Source organism: Microtus oregoni, unplaced genomic scaffold, assembly GCF_018167655.1.
Source record: "Microtus oregoni isolate MIOR12 unplaced genomic scaffold, Mior012 000012F_ref0000307, whole genome shotgun sequence".
NCBI lineage: Eukaryota > Metazoa > Chordata > Mammalia > Rodentia > Cricetidae > Microtus > Microtus oregoni.
Genome location: NW_024543071.1, coordinates 2,763,853 through 2,785,537, shown reverse-complemented (window position 1 = coordinate 2,785,537; position 21,685 = coordinate 2,763,853). Strand labels below are relative to the sequence as shown.

The following is a 21,685-nucleotide window of genomic DNA, read 5'->3' as shown; positions in this document are numbered from 1 at the left end:
AAGTTTTATCATGTCGTATACCATTTTTATTTGGCATAAATTTAAATAATGCCAACCTTACTCTGTACATTATGGGGTGCAATCAGCATGCATCGCTATAAGAGAAAATAGTCTCAACATTATACAAAATGTATGAATAAAGTTAGATTTTAATATCTTAATGTTACTTCAATTCATTATTATGAAAACGGTAAAATTTAAATTGCAGGCTTACATAGTTATGACTATTTCAATAAACAAAATTAAAATTTAAAACCCAGCTAGTGTCTATAGCTGTAATACATCTAAGAAGATTCCACTAAGATTTAAAAGGCTAGGATGTTCTGGAGTGTCTGGAGGACCGTAGAGCAGGAGGATGGTGCTTCTCTGCCTGATCCTTCTCTTGTTCTCACGTGTGAGAGAGGCAGGCAGGCTTCCCAAGGCCTCCCAGAATTCACTCTGCCAACTTTCAGTGCAGATAGTGCATACTAAATGGCAGACGGAGTTTGAGTGTAACTAGTAAAATTACAGTGCTAGAAAGGCATCATTGCTTTGAAAAACCAGCCTTTCTGTGAGAACGGCTCCTAGGCAAGACCACAAGAAAGAACTCTGAAGGGAGCAATGCTAATTGGTAATGACTCTCTCCAGAAATCCTTTGCTTTTATGGTCACCGTGACACAGCTTAGGAACCTCCATGCAGGTGCTCGAAGGAAGCGGTTCAAGCTGTAATCAGAGTCATCTTTCATCCGTGAATAGACAGAGAGCTCGTTTCCTTCCTGTATATCTAAACTGTACACGTGCACACATATCACAGAGGATCATGAATTAGAGAATCTGCTCACAAAGAGTTACAAATAAAATGGTAAGTCCATTATGCTTATGACGCAATAAGAAAATCACAGCTGAATCCAAACCGAATTCATACCTCTTAATCCCTGATTTCTTGGTTTCAGTCTGCCTTCATATACAAAGTGTGCCTCTTCATGAGGCAGGGAACAGGATCCGAGTGCTGAATTGTCTCTATCGCAGGTATCATACCTGACTATGGACAAGTTACTTAGGTCTCTGTCCTTTAGTAACAAAAACAGAATGAGCACCTTGATTAAAAGAATTGACACACATCAAGATAACTAGTTTATTAAACTCATTTTTTATTGGAATATTTTATGTCTGTCTCCAGAAGTAAACTAGAAAATGAATGACAAAAGTCATCTGAAATGGACTGAGAGAGCTCAGAAACAGAGCACTTAGAAGATAAATAATATCGAGTATATAATGGAATTATATATTAACCATTATGTGGTTGGATATTACATAAGTAACGAAATAAGATTATTACTCCTTATTCCTGAGACTTGAAGGTTGTAAATACAAAAATGCTTGGTAAGAAGGGTTATCCAAAAGGCTTGTAAGTTTTCATCACTATTTGTTCTGAATAGCTCTGAGCAATTCTTTTCCAATTCATTACGGTTTTCAATATGTATTCTGTTAGTTTAAATGTTAAATTTCATGCAGACACGACTTAATGAAAATTAAGGTAGAAATTCAGAATTAGTTAAAATTTATAACTGATTATATTAAGGTATTAATGGGCTATTAATTAAGTCTATTGGATGTGACAAAATTTGCGTTTACCTCATTTTGCTTAATTTTAAGCAATTAGAAATAGAAGTTACTTTTTAAAAAAGTCTAGCCATTGTCAATTTTACATTCACAATAAAGTCAAATGTTTATCACAATGTCAATATTTTGACCTACCAAAACTGAAAACATTTTTTTTAATTAAAAAAAAAATCTCACTCAAAAGCCCCAAAGGTGCCTTTCACACTTAAGCTTTAATTAGCAACCATTTTGGTCTCTGACACACATTGTGCAGGTATTGAAGCGTTAATATTACCAAGGTTTGATTACAAAAGGCAAGGATTAATTTCGGAGGAGACAAAAAAGATGATGCCCTGATTACAAAGGATGATTAAGGGGGAATGTCAGACATTGTACACCTGTAGGAGTCTTTGCTAGCCTCCGAGGGTGAGACTTTGCAGAAGTTGATATTTAAAACCCCGGGTCCTTTGCACTTTATAACACCGGTGTCTGTGACTTGCACACTGGGCTTCCCAGCTCTACCAAAGGTCCAAACCCCTGAGCGCAGAATGGTTCCACGGGGCTCCTGTAGTTCACTTCTCGCGAGACCAGCACGAGGCTTCTCCTCCTGGGTCCAGTTCTCAAGAGGCCAGCACGAGGCCTTCTCCTACTGAGTTTAGTTCTCGCGAGGTCAGCACGAGGCCAGCATGAGGCTTCTCCTCCAGGGTCCAGTTCTCGCGAGAATAGCAAAGAGGCCAGCACGATGCCTTTTCTTCCCAGGTCCAGTTCTCGCGAGTCCAGCACGAGGCTTCTCCTCCCAGGTCCGGTTCTCACGAGGCCAGCACGAGGCCAGCACACCCAAGGGGAAGCTCCCTGGAGAGGAGCGGGAAGTTTCGCCCCCCAGAGGCTGCTGCCCTCCCCCTTGGCTTCTCGGGGCAGCTGCGTCCACCACAGACACAGGCAAGGCTGGAAACCCTCAGGGCATGGCGGAGAGGACTGAGGAGCAAGGCCAAGGCCCTGGCCTCTGCCCTGCTAGCCCGGCCTGCGCAGGCGTGGGTGCTGCGGGCAGCCCAGCTGGGCACTGCCCTGGAAGCCTTCTTGCTTGTGTTTTCCAGGATCCTCAGGCTCCTGTATAAAATATTTAAAGGCGCAGGAAGGATCCGCAGGAGCCGCCGAGATGAGTCTGGAGTCATTGTTTGAGCACATCATCTTCACTGAGCACCAGGCGGAGGAGAGCCGCAGGGCGCTGCGGGAAGGTCAGGGGTCCTGCCCTATGGGGCCTTCTGGAGCGGGGTGTAGGAGCAGAGGAGGGGGGGGAGGTCAAGGAGGGGAGTTTGCAGTCTGGAGGGAACGACAGTTGAAAAGTCACATGCCAACTGCTTCTGAGATGGAGACTTGAGACTCAAGGTGCATGCGAGTTAAGATTTCGTGCGCGCGTGTGTGTTGCAGTGAGGTCAGAAATTACCAGATGTCGTGGGAGGATTAAGAAAGCGACAGAGGATCTCAATGAAGAGAAAGTCAAGTTGGAATCCAAGGTAAGGATGCGTAGAGCGTGCTAATTAGTGCTTGAGAAGATCTGATCTTGGCTGTGGGAAACTGTCACTGTTTACTTACCCTTCAGCCAGGAAACTCGAGAAATAGATACTCTAATTCTGCGTTGTCTAATATTTAATGTTCTGAATCCGGCGGTATCTTTAGTTTTTAATAGGAAGTGGCCCCAAGGAAGCCAGCCTTAAATAATGAATTCATTGTCCATTTTGTGTGATGGTTAATGTTTATAAGAGAACACAATGTCGTTGAAAGAATAATTGTTCAATAAGTAGTTAGTACAGCATATAAACTTTAAATGCTAAATAATTTAAGTATGCTGTGTGGATGTAATGGATTGTGTGTATCTTTCAATGCGCATTGGCTTTCTGCTTCTCAGTTCACTACCACATTTTTGGACATGCCTCATCTAAAAGTATCCTTTTCTCGCTCTCATTTCTCCTTCTGATGCCTTTGTAAAGTCCTGGGTTTTAAAAAAATTGAACCAAGAGAATCTGCTAGCTTCAGGAAAGATTCTGAGCTCTGGGTAGAATTTCGGGGAAGCAAAGGGATGTAGTAGAAGAAACCTTGTAGCAAAGGGAGGGGCCAGATATGCCCCAGGAACATTGAGGGAGGACTCTAGACCCCAGCCGAGGGCTGGTGCATACAGTAGGAGGAAAGTGATTCTGGATTTGACCAGAGAGGGGCAATAAAAGTGCTTTTAGGGGCTCTTTGCACCCTGATCACGAAGATGGGGACAGACAGTGAAGATGGTGAGACCACATGGTGGCCACACTCTGGGTAGGAGGACACAGATAGTGTTCCAACACTTAAAGATTAACTATGCAAGCAGTGTGCTTAGTCTGTTTACATAGTTACTATACTTTTGTCTATAAAATATTCATTTTCTTACATACTGAATATAAATTTATATGTAAATTAAATATAAATTTGTAAATGATCACTCTAATTTAGTTTACAATTGTGAGGAATTTTAAGTTTTCTGTGAATAATGTAATTCTGGAGGCTTCATCCCCCAGTGAGTATCCATTCTTCTTTCCCCATCCTGCTCATACATCATAAAGTCCTCCCTGGATAGCTATGTAAAATTCCTCTACCAATCATCAGCACAGACTCATGATTTCAGTCTTTGAGAAGAACATTTTTAGATTTATTTTTCTTATCCACCTTTATTCTCCTTGTGTTTCTTGCTTAAAAAACATTGTATGTGAGTGTGTTCTTTACTAAGAGTGTAAAAGTAATTTCACAAATTTGTACATGTTTGTGGGTCCATGTGTTTTTTACATACATTTTATAATGCTCAAATCCAGGTTAATGTGTGTATGCCAACATTTATCTTCTCTTTGTGGTGAAAACATTACATATCTTTGAATCTTTTAGTGTATGTTATTAGCTATAGTCACCATGCTGTGCAGTAGAATACCTGGATGCGTTCCTCCTAACTGTGTGTACTGCACCACCCATCAGTCTGTCCTTGCCTCCCCTTTCAACTAGAAGAGACTGTCTTTGAAAATATAATTTGGGGCTATTATTCATTGAGCCCTTAGCTCTTGTTTTCCTATAATGAGAGAGAAAGTAGCCCGCAGTGACAATGCCCAAAGCTGGTGGGATGGGCAAAACATGGAGTGTCATGATGTAGCTGTCTTTTCCTTGAAGAAAATTAAGATAATTTGAAAGTTGGCAAATAGAAGCCAATGAAGGAAAAGGTCACAGAGAGAAAGAGAGACAAGAGAGAAAGACAGACAGACAGACATCACCACCTCCATACTCCCTGCTCTTGCCTGCTAATAGTGCTCATGTCCTGGGTACTGTCCAAAGACCACATTGACTCCTTTAGTTCTGGCAGTCACGCTGAGAGGAGGAACCATCATTCCACTTTTGTAGGTGAAGAAGCTGAGTGTTGAAACGACCTGTCTGTAACATATAATATAAAACCAAAATAACTACCACAAAAGACACAATTGGTTAAGGAAAATATAACTCTATTAAAACAGATTCTTGAGCTCATCCTGATCATTCTTTCATGACATGTAGTAATGCGTCTGAAGCTTTGCATTAGGGGCAATATTCTTTAAAGGTCACCTCTGTAAGTTTTTGCATAAAGTGCATTTTTTTCTGGGATTGGTGAAGATACTGTCCTGACAGCAGATAGTAAATATTTTATTTTAAATGTTTTTTCCTTTGTAATGTTTCTTTTGTAAGACAAATTATTATTCTTTGTAATACTTTCTTTGTTAGCTACCTGTTTTACCTGATAATGGAAATGTGGTGTTAACATCTACACACACTTAAAGAAAATGTTGATTTAATTGTTTGTGCCAGAGAAAACACAGCAAATCTCTAATATTGTTTAAAAGCATTCATTGAAATTACTAATTAATTTAGGCTTATAAATGTCCATTGCTTTTTAATCAGCTCATATACATGGGTAATAATCTAATTGTATCTTACTAATAAAACTAGCATAAGAGGGTCACAGTTCATACAAAATTAACTTGTAGTTGAGGTAATTTGATTTATAATTAGAGTCAAGATGGTGTATATATATATATATATATATAAAGATTTTTAAAGTGGAATTAAGATTATAATGTAAATGAATAATGGGAAGAGCTAAAGTAGTAATCATAAATTGATTCTCTGTTTCTTTTTTAATCAGAGTTAATTATATGTCTGCCAATAACAATGGAAATACATTTACTTGAATATTTGACTTGGTGCTTATTGACCCATTTATCAAACAGAAACAGCATGAAGAGAAGCTAGAACATGACCTCACTGGAGCAATACTTTAGCTCTTGTATATTTGTATATTTAGAAACTATTTGGTCATTTATTTAGGAAATTGCATGTGGTCAAAAATATATTCAGAAGTATAGTATTCTTTTTTCCCCTAATCTATGGAACCTAGGTAGCATGTAATTAGAACTTGAATGATAGCATTTGCCTTTCAGGACTGGATGAATCTTTTAAAAGTCTCAGGTTGTATGAGTGAGTTGGGCAGCTACAGTATGCCCAGTTACGCTTAGTATGTGAAAGCAGAAGCTGGGAGAATGCTGTGGTTGCCTTAACGTTCACTGGTCTGCCTAAAGTTCCACTGGTCAGTGGAAGAGTTTGTAGTGTGGATGTCAGAGGAACTAAAATTAATGCTTAGAGAACTAGCGTAAATTCTTAGAAGCAACCCATTGAGTTTCTTATGTGTAAAAAATGGCATGTAATTATAGTTTGGGTAGTTTTTATAAACATATAAAACCCAATACTTCTCCATACTCCTGTGAGATAGGTAAATGGAGGAAAGGATTAGACGAATTATCATATTTGCCATATTTTGCTGGATAAATATATTTTTCTTTTTTAATTTTGTGATTATAATATAAACAACATTCTCACCTCTCCTTTCTCCCTTCTAACCATCCCATAAGCCTCCCTACTCTCCTCCAAAATCATGGTCTACTCTTTTATTGCATGCTTGTATGTATATGTAGGTACATTTGTATTCCTAAAAGTAACCTGATTGGTCTGAATGTTACTTGTAGGTATGCAGAAACACCTTAAGAACAATAAAATAATGTTTTATGAATTCTAAAGAGAATATATTAGAATGAAGTAATAAAATGGCTCCAGTTATATTTTTATATGTCTCTGCCATCTAATTGGTAAGGTCAGTCACTCTCTAAGAACTTGAGAAGTCATCTTTTGGTTCTGAATTATTAAATCAAGGAAAGAAAAAGCCATAAATTATTATATATTATATGATACGTTAATATCAATTTATAATATTAAAACAGGTTTTAGTTGAGGTGATTTGTTTTCTTTTAAAAATTGTGCATTAGCCGGGCGGTGGTGGTGCATGCCTTTAATCCCAGCACTCGGGAGGCAGAGGCAGGCGGATCTCTGTGAGTTCGAGGCCAGCCTGGTCTACAAGAGCTAGTTCCAGGACAGGAACCAAAAGCTACGGAGAAACCCTGTCTCGAAAAATCAAAAAAAAATGTGTATTAAAGAAAATGTTTTATCTTATACTGCTTATACTTTTATTTATTTGTTTGTTTATTTATTTATTTATTTATTTATTTAATTTTTCGAGACAGGGTTTCTCTGTAGCTTTTGGTTCCTGTCCTGGAACTAGCTCTTGGAGTCCAGGCTGGCCCCGAACTCACAGAGATCCGCCTGCCTCTGCCTCCCGAGTGCTGGGATTAAAGGCGTGCGCCACCACCGCCCGGCCTGCTAATACTTTTTTAATTGATAAAATTTACTTAAAGACATGGATGAAAGAAGACTCTTGTTAGCTCATTGCACAACAGAGATTCTGCTGAAAAAACAATAGGGTGTTGCTGGCTCATGTAAGTGGAGATTCATGACTTTCTCAGCTGTCCTTGCATCAGGCCACCAATAGCAAAAACCTTGCTTTTGTGGGCTCACTGAACAATAGTTGTTGTTGTTTGCACATGTGCTAGAGGTCCGAAAGGGTGTTACAGACCATTTATTAAAGATCAATTATTAGCTTGTTCTTGTTCTGTATTTGTTGTCACCATCCTTCTCTGTTCCATGCATCCTTCCAGAGCGCTGCTCTGGTCCTCGACAGTGTTCCTGAAGCTTGGAGGGAGAAGGATGGAGACCAGTAGTTGCTGCTCTGCTGTGCAGCCCAGTGTTTGAGGGTTTTAGGAGGAAAGTCCTCAAACATTTCAACCTGCAGCGCAAGGGTCAGAATTTAGTATTCAGCATTGGCAGGGGAGTCTGGGATTTTGTTTGGTTTAATAGGTAGGATCTCAATCTATACCTGGGGTTGGCCTTTAAATCTGCATCTATCCTAGGCTGTCCTTGAGCCCTTGATAATCCATGGTGTAGGAGGTTCTTTTTTCCATGTGTTGCTTTCATTTATGAATAAAAAACTGTCTTGGCCAGTTGATAGGGCAGAACGTAGGTAGGCAGGGAAGACAGAACTGAATGCTGGGAGGAAGAAGGACTGAATCAGCGAGATGCCATGGACCCACCACCGGAGATAGATGTGCTGAGACTTTGTTGGTAGGCCAGGACCTCGTGGTGATATACAGATTAATAGAAATGGGTTAAACTAATATGTAAGAGCCAATAAGAAGTTAGCGCTAATGGGCCAAGCAGAGATTTAATTAATACAGTTTCTATGTGATTATTTTGGTTCTGGACACCTGGGACAAATAAGTGGCCTTCCCGTTACAAATTGGCTTATCTCTGACATTGATCCTCTGCCTGAGACAGACACTAGTTAGAATCTTTGCTGGTAAACCACTGCCACATGGTGATATACAAATTCATAGAAATGGGTTAAACTAATATAAGAGTTAGCCAATAAGAAGCTAGGCTAAGGGGCCAAGCAGTGTTTTAATTAATACAGTTTCTGTGTGATTGTTTTGGGGCTAAGCAGCGGGGCGGTCAGAAACCAGCAAGCAGGCTCTCCTGCAGATCGATCCACTGTCTCAGCCTCTTGCCCCACATTGTCTCTTAGCTAAGGATGAATCACTCTACGTGAATACCTTTAAAGCCTTTCAGGATATAAAGTGGACTTTTTTTTTTTTTAATAAAGATTAGTGGTAGTTTGGGATGCCTGGAGAAAGCCCCAAAACGGGATCAAAGACAAACTAGGTTCCTATTGCAAGGAATAATAGCTTCTCAATCCCAGGTGTCAGGTGTTAGTTAACATTTCTGTTGGGAGTGTAAACCCATACAGCCTCTTTGGATTTCAGTATGGTGATTTCTCAGAAAATTAAGAAACAACCTTCCTCAAGATCCAGCAATACACTTTTGGGTATATACCAAAAGGATGTTCAATTGTACCACAAGGACATGTGCTCAGATATGTTCATAGCAACATTGTTTGTCATAGCCAGAACCTGCAAACAACCTAAATGCACCTCAACCGAAGAGTGGATAAGGAAAATGTGGTACATTTATACAATGGATTACTACATAGTAGAAAAATAAATGACATCTTGAAATTTGCGGGCAAATGGATGGATGTAGAAAACATCATATTGAGTGAGGTAACCCAGACCTAGAAAGACAAATATCATATGTGCTCACTCATAAGTGACTTTTAGACATAAGGCAAAGAAAAACCAGTGTACAGTTTACAATCCCAGAGAACCTAGACAACAATGAGGACCCTAAGAGAGACTTACATAGATCTAAACTACATGGGACTTTGCAAAAGACAAGATCTCCTGAGTAAATTGAGAGCATGGGAATCATGGGAGACAGAATGGCAGGGGAAAGAGAAGGAGGGGAGCAGAGAAGAAATATATAGGTCAATAAAATCAATAAAAAATAAACAATAACTTGAAAATAATTCATCTTCAAAACATAAGATGCTAAAAAGCAACCCACAGAAGCTATGTAAGTGCAAGAGCATCAAATGTATGGAGCACAAGTCTGTCCTGTGAGGGTATGTAAATATAGTTAACGTATAATGACATTCATGGGATGATAAATAGCACATCAAGACAGTGATTGTCCCTGTTAGGGGTGGCAGATAGCTGTAATCAGGGAAGGGTGTACAGGGCACTGAAGCTTTTGTGATGATCTTTTTTCTTAAGACGAGGGTGAGAACACAGCTGCTAGGTCACTTTACAAAAAAAAAATTACATCCCTTAAAGTTAGAAAGCAGTGATTTATAATCTTTTCACAAGGTTGTACTGTGGTCATTGATTGTAGAACATTTTCATCTTCCCAGAAAAAAGCACTGCGTCTGTTAGCAGCCACTGCATAGTCCCTAAGCTCCCAAAGCTCACCAGCCCTGCATCCTAGGCCATGAACTTCTGTTGCCTGTGGAAATGGTGTTCAGATATAGGTGCACATTTTGTGACTCACCTGTGTCTCACCGCATAGTCCCTAAGCTCCCAGGGGTCACCAGCCCCACATCCTAAGCCGTCCACCTCTGTTGCCTGTGGACATGCTGTACAGGTGTAGGTGCACAGTAGTAACATTCTGTGACTTACCTGTGTCTTATACAGTATTTCTAGACTCATCCATGCTATAGCATGATCAATGGTATTCGTTTCCCTTTTGTGGGTGAATAATGTTCCTTATGTCCACACACTATTTTGTGTGTTTATCAGTGACCATTCAGATTATTTTGTTGTTTTGAATAGCATTGCTATGAATATTTGTTCACAAGTATTTGAGTAAACATATATTTTCAAATCTTTTTTAGTACTCCATCTAGGAGTGGAATTGGTAGGGCATATGGGACCTTTGGACTGTTTCCTATTTGATATATTTTTCCTTCAGGAAATGTGAGATGGTTTTCACATCAACTACACACTTCTGCATTTATACCAGTGTGTGTGTGAGGGCTCCATGTCTCTGTCCTTGTCAGCACTTGCTACTTTCTACTTCACTGGGTTTTCAAAAAACTCTATTCCTGCATGCGTAGTGTGGTGCTTTATTGTGGATTTTATTTTTGATTCCTAAATGACACTGACTGAAGACCCTTCTAGGTGCTAGTTAACAATTTGGAATACTCATTTTTGACAAGGGCACCTGATAAATATCACACACACACACACACACACACACACGCACACAGTACCTGATAAATGCTTGTGACTGGTTCTTCTGTGAGTAGGCCTGGCCTCTATAATGTTACATCTCCTTTTTATGGTCACAGAACTAAAATTATTGCCTTCAAATTAAAGAAAATATCATATATAGCATTTATTGGACTTCTTCTTAGTGCTGTCTTCATGACTTGGAAAAATCCAAAGAATATTTAGAATAACAGTTTAGATCAGACTGTAACAACATGTACATTAGCTCTTCTGATGCAGTGGATTGTAAACCATCCAAGTGGAATGCTTAGTAGCTTGTGTCCATAGAGTAGAAAATCCACTCGGCTGTTCCTGATTGTAAAACCCAGGATTCTGCTACCACTCCTATTTTCAAAAGAAGTATCTAAATGAATTATATATCAAGCATCAGCCATGGTTTGAACAGAAAAATGATCTCCTTGAACTAGGAGGAAAATACTTTAAAGTTGTGCTTCAATTTGAGAAAATGTTAGACTCAATTTGAGTTTGCAGCCCCATGAGCTACAGCACTGAAGAAGACCCTTTCAGATTTGCTTATGATCTATGAGTTTAGAAAAATTATGATTTTCAAATCTCCTGAGAATCTACAGTCATTCATAAAACATTCACTGTACAACCTCTAAGTCACACTGTGATTGGTAAATAAATTACGATACCATCATTTGTCTGTCTGTTTGTGTATGCATGCATGTGTGTATTGCTGTGGAGACCAGAAGAAGGCACCCAGAGTGGAGCTGCAGTAATCAGTGGACGTGAGCAGCCTGACTTCTGTGCTGGGAATGCAGCTATCTCTTCAGCCTGTGATACCTTTCTTTATAATGACTTCAGTTCTCTAATGCTAACTGTAAACTCAAGACTTCTGAGCTTCTCATGGAACAAAATTAGTTTTTCGTATAATTCTTCAAAGAAAGCCTTATCATGCTTGTCATGAGAATTATCAAAAACTTGGAAATAGGCAAGAGGAGTGTGGGTTCTAGGAACTGAAATCAGGTCTACTGCAAGAACAGTATTTATGCTGTGGGAGCCCCTCTGTGTGCTGTGATTACCATTAATGAATAAAGAAACTGTTTTGGACCTATAGCAAGGCAAAACTTAGGTAGGCAGGACAAGCTAGGCTGAATGCTGGGAGAAAAAAGGACGGAGTCAGGGAGAAGCTATGGATTCTCCGGAGACAGACACTGGGAACTTTAGCTGGTAAACCATAGCCACGAGGCGATAAACAGAATAATAGAGATGGGTTAGTTTAGGATACGAGTTTAGCCAGAAATACGCTTAAGCTATTGGCCAAAGAGTATTGCAGATAATATTGTTTTCTGAGTGCTTATTTTGGGGCTAAGCGGCTAGGAACCAACAAGTGGCACCCTCCTCCAACAACTTTAAGCTTCTGAAACATCTCTCCAGACCCCTGGTGATGTGGGAGTGTCATATATCAATCTGTTGATTTCATTGGTTAAGCAATAAAGAAACTGCTTTGGCCCTCATAGGTTAAAACATAGGTGGGAAGAGTAAACAGAACAGAAGGCTGGGAGAAAGAAGCTGAGTCAAGGAGTTGCCATTATTCTCCCACTCCAGGCAGATGCAGGTTAAGATCTTTCCTGGTAAGCCAGCTCGTGGGCTACAGCAGATTATTAGAAATGGGCTAGTCCAGGTGCAAGAGCTAGCCTAGAAGAGGCTAGATAGAAATGGGCCAAGTGATGTTTAAAAGAATACAGTTTCCGTGTAATTATTTCGGGTAAAGCTAGCCGGGTGGCGGGACACAGTCCGCCGCTCCTATTTCAGCACCCTGGATTTATACGTTTTTTTAACATTACTTAATACCTGCCTATTTTCCTCAAATAATTTTCTATTATACTTAGGGTCAAAAGCAATTTTTGTAGCTGCATAGTATTCTAATAAATACTGTGCTGTATTTTAGTTAGCTGATTTTCTACTGATAGTATTTACTGCTGTATTAGTAACTTCTGCTGTTTTTTAGGAGAACACAACTCAAATTGATGTATCAACAAAGACATATTTTTAAAGCTTTTAAGACATTCTCCCAGAATTATTCCAGTGAAAATTGCCAAAACATCATCATTTATATACTTGAAATTAATAAGTTGTTATAAGAATATTGCTTCCTTTGAAGTTTTAATTTGAATTTTAATTTCTTATAGATTCCATTTTTTATGCTATACCTATTACCCTTTGATGTGGGAGTGTCATATATCAATCTGTTGATTTCATTGGTTAAGCAATAAAGAAACTGCTTGGCCCTCATAGGTTAAAACATAGGTGGGTGGAGTAAACAGAACAGAATGCTGGGAGGAAGAGGAAATGAGCTCAGACTCGACAACTCTGCTCTCTGGAGCCGAGACGCCATGCTCTGCTCTCCCGGGCAGATGCCTCAGAAAGACGCCATAGCTCAGCTCTCGGGGGCACAAGCGATGAAGCTCTAACCCACGATGGACGTAGGCTAGAATCTTCCTGGTAAGCGCACCTAGCGATGCTACACAGATGATTAGAAATGGGCTAAGTTAATATGTGAGAATTAGCCTAGAAGAGGCTAGATAGAAATGGGCCAAGCAGTGTTTAAATGAATACAGTTTGTGTGTTGTTATTTCGGGGCATAAGCTAGCCAGGCGGCCGGGGTGCTGGGGACGCAGCCCTGCCGCTCTTCTTACAACAACCCTTTACCATTTAAATCTTTGCTTATGGTATAGTTTTCTCATTAGAGTTTGTAATTTTTATGTTGTTAGAATCTTTGACACTACTTATTTTAATATTTATTCATGTATTTGCATCTGAACTTTTTTCAGTCTTGAGAAAGCCGGTGACTACAAGATTGGAACAATGTCTTTTTCTGGTATTCTGAAGGGTCTTGGAGAAGAGACTTCCAGGATGAGTGAATGGCGATTCTGTGCAAAAGCTGTAGAGGAAGTGGTTCTGGCACACTTAAGGAATAGCCAGGGAAAACAATAGGTCAGAGAAGGGAGAATGAGAGAGATTGTGGGGGGTTGGAGAGCGATGGGTGTGATGTGCAGACCTGACAAGGGTTTCTATGCTGACCCACGTTAGAACTGTCGTGTCCTGCTGGGACACTGTGGTTCGGAAATGCACCTGCTTTGTAAAAAGGCGGATGGCGAAGGGATGGCGGACGCCTTGAATCTCAGTGCTAGGGAGGCAGAGTCCGTGGATCTCTACAAGTTTGAGGCCACTCAAGGATACATAGTGAAACCTGTTTCAAAGGAAAAAAAGAAAGAGAAAAGCTAAAGCCTTAATGTCTGCTGCAGTCTGCTCATTGATACACTCTGGCCTTTGAAATGTTTCCTGTCGAGGCTGTCATAACCCCAGGCTTTCCCTCTGTCCTTGTGTGATTTTAGGGACGTGAGATCTGCGTGTCTTCCTTGTGTCTCTTATGAAAAGTTGCCTCCTTTTGCTTTTGGAGCAAGCACAGTGCGGCTTGTTCTAGGCTGAGCTGCTTCTAGCAGTGTCAGGTGCGGGAGGAGTGACTCTCATTACTTGGATCAAATGGTAATCTAAAATGCTCTTGTCACTTCAGTTTCTGAGTTGTGTAGGGAAGTTTCTGAGGCATGCAGGCAGCAAGGACAGTGACGAGCCGCACATGGCACGTTGTCGAACACAGACCCAGTCACCAGACAAGCCCCTCCGTGCCCAGGGGAATAGTAGGGGAGGAAGAAACAGAACTAACGAGGGTGTGGTACTGCCCCAAGTTCAGCATCTCGAAAACAGCACATTTTCTGACACAGCTTGGCCATTTGAGTCTAGACTGCGCCATTAAGGCTTTATGTAGATATTTTCATTTTCAGTCAGAAGATAGATAGAGATGAGAAAGAGAAACTGGTATTCCTGGCATTAGGGACTTCTCACTCCTTTCGTTATATTTGTAAGTGGTCTTGAGAGCATGGGCAATTTAGGAGGCAGAGTTAATAATTTCTTTAGTTTTATAACTTTTATTTACTTTAAATGACTCAAACTGCCATGGGAATGTTGGTGCCTCAGTTCAGACTTGCTATGTTTGGGAATATTTCTTAGTGCAATTTGTATTTTAAGGTGTCTTCCCATCAGATCCCTCCCCGGCTGTTACCTTGTAGTAAAGCAGAGCTAAGGAGTCTCCAGGCAGTTACTGTTAGTATTCAGGCATCTGTACTGACCTGCCCTTAAGGGTTCTGACAGCCTACATCCTTAGCTGCAGCCACTAAGTGCACCTCTGATGTGGGAGTCCCCTCTGTGTGTTTTGAATATGTTTTGTTATCAGTGGTTAATAAAGGAACTGCCTTGGGCCTATGGCAGCACAGACTAGAGCAAGGAGGGAATTCCAAGCAGAGATAAAGGAGAAAAGAAGGCAGAGTCAGACGCCATGTAGCTGCTAAAGGAGAAAGATGCCTGCCCTAAAAACCTTACCTGTAAACCATGAGCCTTGTGGTAAAATATAAAATAATAGGAATGGGTTACTTTAAGATGTAAGAGTTAGTTAATAAGAAGCCTGAGCTGATAGGCTAAGCAGTATTTTAATTAATATAGTTTCTGTGTGATTATTTTGGGCCTGGTGCCGGGAAACGGATGAGCAGTCTCGACTTATTCACCTCCTGCGCACACTGCCACTTTCCCTCGTGAAAGGTGGGCCTTTCTCATCTCCCATCTTTTTCTCTCTGTCTCTGTCTCCTTCTTGCTCCTGTTTTGTTTTGTTTTTTTAAATTACAACATTGGTTCCCTGACCAGGAAAGGCTCTCCTGGCACTTCCTCCTGCCCACCAGCCGTCTGAGGTGCATTGCAACCCAGAAACCTGGTCCACATATGACAGCTTCGTTTCTCTGGATTACTGTGTCCCTCCATTCAACACTGGCGTGGTTGGTGAGCCCCTCTGCCTTCCCCACCTCCGGCTATTTCCCACGAGTGAAGACCAGTCTCTCCAGCGTGGTGTCTTACCTTTTGGCCTTGTTAAGCCTCGTGACCAGGCAACCATGGCTCTCTCGGGATCAGAGCACTTGGCCCCTGCCCTTTGCCGGAAGACTCGTGGGAGGCCCCTGCCTGTCTTGTTTCTCGGACCCTCAAGTCCTTTGGGCTTGAGTTGATTGACAAATCACCAAGCTGCTTGTGTCTTTCTCACTCTATCCCTGCTTGATAAACGCCTTTGGATCTTGTTCTGCCTCACTCGTGGGGAATAAGCCTACCAAAAATCTGCTTCCTGGCACTTTATTCCTGATGTTTTATGGAGCCTTTGCAGCATTCTGCCAGAGGTCCTGATAGATGGGAGGAGGTGTCCCCCTTTCACTCTCCCACTTTCTCCTCCCCCAGTAAACCTCTTACACTAAGTCTGTTGCCGGTGGCATGTTTGCTTAGAGGCAGAGCCCACTGAAAGGTAATCACTTCATGCCGGGCCTCTAACCACCTGCTCCACCCTCAGCAGAGCCATCTTCCACCTGCAGCAAATCTGCCCTCTCATTCACTAGCAACTTTGCCTTTTATTCTGTATTGGCAACTGGGTTTCTGGTTGGGTCACCCGCCTCAGACCATTGCCCTGGATGTGAGGCTTCATTTCTTCAGCCCAGTCCTCTCTTTGCCTTCTGGCTTTTCTTGAAGTCCTGGTACCAGGTGACTGTGTCTCTCTTGTGCTCAGAGCTCTTGGCCCCTGCTCTGTGTTTGAATCACTGAGTAGCCTGTGCTGTCTCTTCTCTGCCTCACTCATGGGGACTGTGTCATTGTTTATACCTCCTTGGTCCCATTAGGATGTTGTTTTGGACCCACTGACCATTCCTAATCACCAATTGTTGTGGGACTACCATCTGTTGGCAGATCTGGAGGCACAGGACGACCAAACATGTCCAGGTGATGCTGAGGTGATGGAAAAGGATCAGGAGCTTTAAGCCCTAGGGAGTCAACTTGGATCCACCCCAAACAGCATTTTGGCAGATCCAGGTAGTGCCTGACAGTTCCACAGAGCCTGGACGGTGAAGTGAAATAGCTAGATACACCAGGATTTGGCCAGCACCCCCACTTTCTCAGGTCCCCCCCCCCAAATTATGACAACCCCAGGTCAGCATGAAGCACTCTCAAGAACATGGCATCCGCATCCCCACCTCACCTGCTATCAGAACTGGCAGGTCAAGGTGTCTTGTGTTTGTGCTGTGCATGAGTTGTGCGTGGTGATGATATCTGGGTCCCAGCTGAGATCCTTCTCTCAACAGCAACAGAACACCTTGGAAATTCTTGTTTTAAAAGTCCTAGTATCAGTAAATTGAACAGATTGTTCACCACCCCTGGTCCTTCACCATGTACAGGTGAAGAAGAGACAGATCTCTAAATGAGTTTTTTTTTTTTTTGTCCTGGTCCCACTACTAGAATGGGAGCCCCAATGGAAGCAAATGTGTTACTTCCTGACCCTTCCTTTTCCTTGTTCTCTTGTCTTTAACAACCACACGCTGCTTCATCAGTGCCTTTTCTATGTATCTCCAATGTTAACATTCAAAATTCTCTGATCCAAAAACTAATCAGCTATTGTTACAGGACTCCCAATTGATAACCACAGACGTGGAAGTACCCCTAATTAATTATATATCCTTTATAAATCTTAAACTTGTTGACATTATTTTATTGTCATCTGTATAATAATCATGAAGTAGCCCTGAAGTGTCATGTTCTTACACTAAACAAATGGAGAAGTCTGGGAAACACATTTTCTGTTCTGCATTGCAGACACAAGACACTTCTCATTGTGACCTCCATACCTCCAGTCATGCAAATTATGTCTCCATCTTTCTTAAAATATGGATGATGGAAACTGCACCTAGGACTGTAGGTGGGGCAGCTGTACATGGTCTTACATAAATGGAAGATCATTTCTATTTCACTGCTGATATTTTTTTCAAAATGCCAGTATTCCTAGGACTTAGTGGCTATAATATTTCAAAATGTCTTTGAAGCCAACCCTTTGCCTCTGGAAGAGACTGTTCCAGGCTCTTTACTATTCAATATCTTCTGGGACAGAGATTTCACATCCTGTCTCTCACCTTGAGGAAGTTAATATAAATCTTGCTTTCTGCAATTTCAGTTGAATTTGTATCATTTTTCTTTTCTCTGTAGAGATGTGAACAGCCCTAAACTGGAGGTGATACATTCTCATGAGGGCTCATACCAAACACTGTAGAAAAATTGTTTCAGCATCTGTTTCTCTGATTTTCATTCTTATATTCAATTCATGTCTCAGAAGGTGGTGTTTTAAAAGTGCAAATTAAACAACAGTTTCTACCTAATATCAGTGCTTATGAAATCATTTAATCTTTGAAATAAAATGGGGCATGAAAATTTAAAAGTGAGTTCTTGTGGGGAAGAAGAGGGAAGTGTTGGTCCCTGATCCTGTTTGTAAGAAATCTCTTGGCCAGGCAGTGGTGGCGCATGCCTTTAATCCCAGACCTTGGGAGGCAGAGGCAGGAAGATTTCTGTGCTTGCTTGGTGTACAAAATGAGTTCCAGGAAAGCCAGGGCTGTTTGCAGAGAAACCTTGTCTCGAAAAAACAAAAAACAGAGAGGAGATAGAGATAGAGATAGAGATAGAGAGAAATCTTTTGGCTGAATGCCTAGAGGAGGCTGGGATGGATCTCACTCTGTTGGCCTCAGCAACCTGCCAGTGCAAACACTGCTATCCACCTGCTGCAGTCTCTGAAAATTAGACCCCCCACAGAGTTAATAAGTAAAATTAGAAGACTGAATTCTCAAAATAACATTTGGAATATTTAGCCAAACTTATGTCTTATTTCATATAGCTATAGTCACAAGACTGGGTTCGAGCTGTAGATTTTATCCCATCTTTTAGTGATCATAGTAAGTGATTGATTCATTATAAGTCGTGAGACAGGGCTGGGTAGATGGCTCAGCCATTAAAGGCTAGGCTCACAAGCCTGTTCCTTGGAGCCAACTGTCCAGAAGTGGATTCCAATGTATACGGTCAGACGGCCTCAGTACTCATCTGTGCGTTCTGCTGAATGTGGTGAGGAAAAATAAACGAGCCGAGCCGTGCCCACAAGGAGCCCGTGGTCCTGCTGGGGAAGGACACTGTAAACTCGCTGCTACGAGTCACCTTTAACAGTGCGAACAGGAAGGCTTTGAATGGAATTTAATTTTCCTTCTTAAAGATATTACAGAAAATGTTACATTTGCAGACCTGTTCAGTTAACTGAGCCCCTAAAATTTGTATTCATTTGCTTTATTCTGATTTCTGTATTTTCCTTTTGAAGGTTCAGCAGTTTTCTGAAAAATCATTCCTCTTAGAGCTTTTGAAAACCCATGAAAATGCGTTAGAGAGACAGCACAGTGAAATTACAAACCAAAGGGATACGCTGCTCCAAGCCTTCGTAAGTCTCTAGCCATCTAGAAACATCGAAGTCAATAACTGTGTCAAAGGCATCTAAATACGTACATCTTTCCTTTGAGAAAATTATCTGTATGCATATCAGCTGACAGTACTGTTCAAATAAAAATATCAAGTGCTGTTTGAAATTGACTGGGAGAGTAGCACAGTTTGAAAGAGTTGTGCTGACAAAGATATAATTCAGAAATTATTTACAGTTGTAATGAGCCTAAAAGAAAGAATACCACCGCTCTGAATTACTCTGGTGTTGAGGCCCAGTTTTAATGATCTTGAAAAACAGAGAGGTTTATACTTTTAGGCATATTTATGGGTGTGGGTGAAAAATATTGTTTATCTTTTTATCTTATGTCAAAGCCAACATGCTGAGCAGTAGTTATGAGTATAGGCCAGTTTGGAGATGTGAGTAGTCATAAGATGACCTTTCAGAGAAATATAATTGGGCCAGCAAGAGGGCAAAGGGGCTTTCCACCAAGTCTGATGACCCTTTAATCCCTGTAAGCAGCAGCATGGTAGGAGGAGAAACCTGAGCCCTGCAAGTTGTGCTCTACCCTGCACATGTGTGCCACAGAATATGCGTGTCCACACTCATACGCATATATATGTACACACAATGAATAGATAAGTGGAAACTTACGTAAGACATATGTAAGAACAAAATACAGTTCATGACATGACCAGCTTCTAAAAGTTATTCCACACAGCTGGTGCTTCAGCCAAAAAATAAAAATACAAAAGACTAACGTTTCTAATGCTGTTAGGAAATTAGATTTTTGCACTGTCCAAAGGATTAAATTCATATTTTTGTGCCCTGTGGATGTTTGATTTACAACATAAAAGCTTATTTTGAACTAACTTTGAGATTATTGTATAATTTGCCTTCAGATAATCAGTTTTTTGTTTTCCTATAAAGCAGCATTGTTCCTTTGAGTAAAGGTTGTAATTTTCACATTTCACTATTACTCCTCAACCTGAATATACATTATATTGACAAAGTAGCATATATGATTGTAAAGTAAATTCACAGATACAAGCATAATGATAAATGTCAGCATTTCTACCTCACTAGTTCTCCCAAATCTGTAAGAATAAAACTTCCACATGGAAGATATTGTATGACAGACCCCGTCTTTAAACACATGTTCTTGGTCATCACAGCCTGTTTTTGGTGATGCAGAAAACAGAGCTGATGATGATACTTTGGCTAATAACTCCAAATTCTTGTATTTTAAATCACTGAAGGATAGTGCAACCAGTGTGTACATTTGGTAACTTATTTCTGCTTTTCAGGAGGCCACAAAGAAAAAAGCAGCAGAGGAAGAGGAAAAGTTTATTAAAGAAATTACAGACTTCAATGATGAGTATGAAATAACTAAGAAAAAAGATATTTTGATGAAAGAAAATATCAAGATGGAAATTGCTGACTTGGAAAAGCAGGCAAATGTTTTGAGAGGAGGTATGGATACAGGCACCTCTCTAGTCTGTTGTTAATGAATGTGCAGTGTTGTTTGCTTGTTCCCTGGTCTGTTTGTGAGAGAAGATCTCACAATACAGCACAAACTGGCTTAGAACTTAAATGTGTAGCCCAGGCTGACCTCAGACTCGGTATGATCCTGTCTCAGTTCTCCAAGTGCTGAGGTTTACAAGTGTGCACTACCATGTCCATTTACAATGAGTCATTTTGCATGAATGTGTTTTTCAGAAGGTAAGCTCTGTATTAAGATAAATTCCATCATTGCACAGTTAACTCTTTTAATTAGTGAATGTATACAGCCATGGTCAATATATATTTCAAATCCTTCAGGAGCCCATTGTGAACTGAGTATTTGATCATCTGTCTGATGTGAATGTCTCTAGGTCCCAGGGATATATAACTTAAAGGTGTAAGAAATAAGTGTACACGCCATGTGATGAGTTAGAACTGCTGCTGTGAATCACATTTTCTCATCAACTCTGGATGAAGTAGGAAGTAAGGGTACAGAGGGTCATCCCAGGAATATCTGTATGCGTGTTGTTGGAGTCTGTGGTAAGATAATGAGTTAAAGCAGTTGTCGGTGGTTAGTGAAGGAGCTGTGTAGGAAAATAACAGGACTTTAATACTCATAGAAACGGGGAATGTCAAAAACACACCTGTCCCAGGCCCCAGAGGCTTCATTTCAGCATGAAGTTTGGTTTCTCTTACTTTGAATCAAGCACAGTTAGTTGAGGCTCCTTGATTGCCACTCACCTTGAGTACACTTCCTCTTAATCTGAAAACCTCACAGTAAAGCAAATAATAATTATTTACAAATAATAATTTCTCAGATGGTCAGTGTGCTGTGATGAGATCAGAAAGAGAAAAGTCATGGATGCCATTGCCCCACTGTACTTCTGAAGTATAGCAACAGAGATGCTGGGTACCCCCTGGTTAGGACTTGGTCACCCTCCTGTGGCAGTCCTGTTGTGGTCACTATGCTCTTGTTGGCTCCTCCTGTGTTCTCCAGCAGTACTTTAGAGAGGCAACAGTGTCTTGTGCTTGCAGCTCCTCCTTTACAAGCTTGCTTCCGCTCCACAGGCATTCAAGGGCTTCTTTGACATTTTTAGCTAGCATCACTGGGATTATGGAAATAGTTCTCTTAAAGACTGTCACACAGACAAATCTTATTGAAGTT

The 21,685-nt window shown here is 40.8% G+C and overlaps 1 protein-coding gene across 1 annotated transcript in view; it reads left to right on the top strand.

The window, feature by feature from the left end:
- Positions 1-2,737: 2,737 nt before the first annotated feature.
- Ccdc172 (coiled-coil domain containing 172) overlaps positions 2,738-21,685 on the top strand; it is a 143,768-nt gene continuing 124,820 nt past the window's right edge. The window contains exons 1-4 of the mRNA XM_041661277.1: positions 2,738-2,816; positions 3,010-3,095; positions 18,904-19,020; positions 20,325-20,490. Coding sequence (XP_041517211.1) covers positions 2,738-2,816; positions 3,010-3,095; positions 18,904-19,020; positions 20,325-20,490 — 448 coding nt within the window. The remainder of the gene's footprint in view (positions 2,817-3,009; positions 3,096-18,903; positions 19,021-20,324; positions 20,491-21,685) is intronic.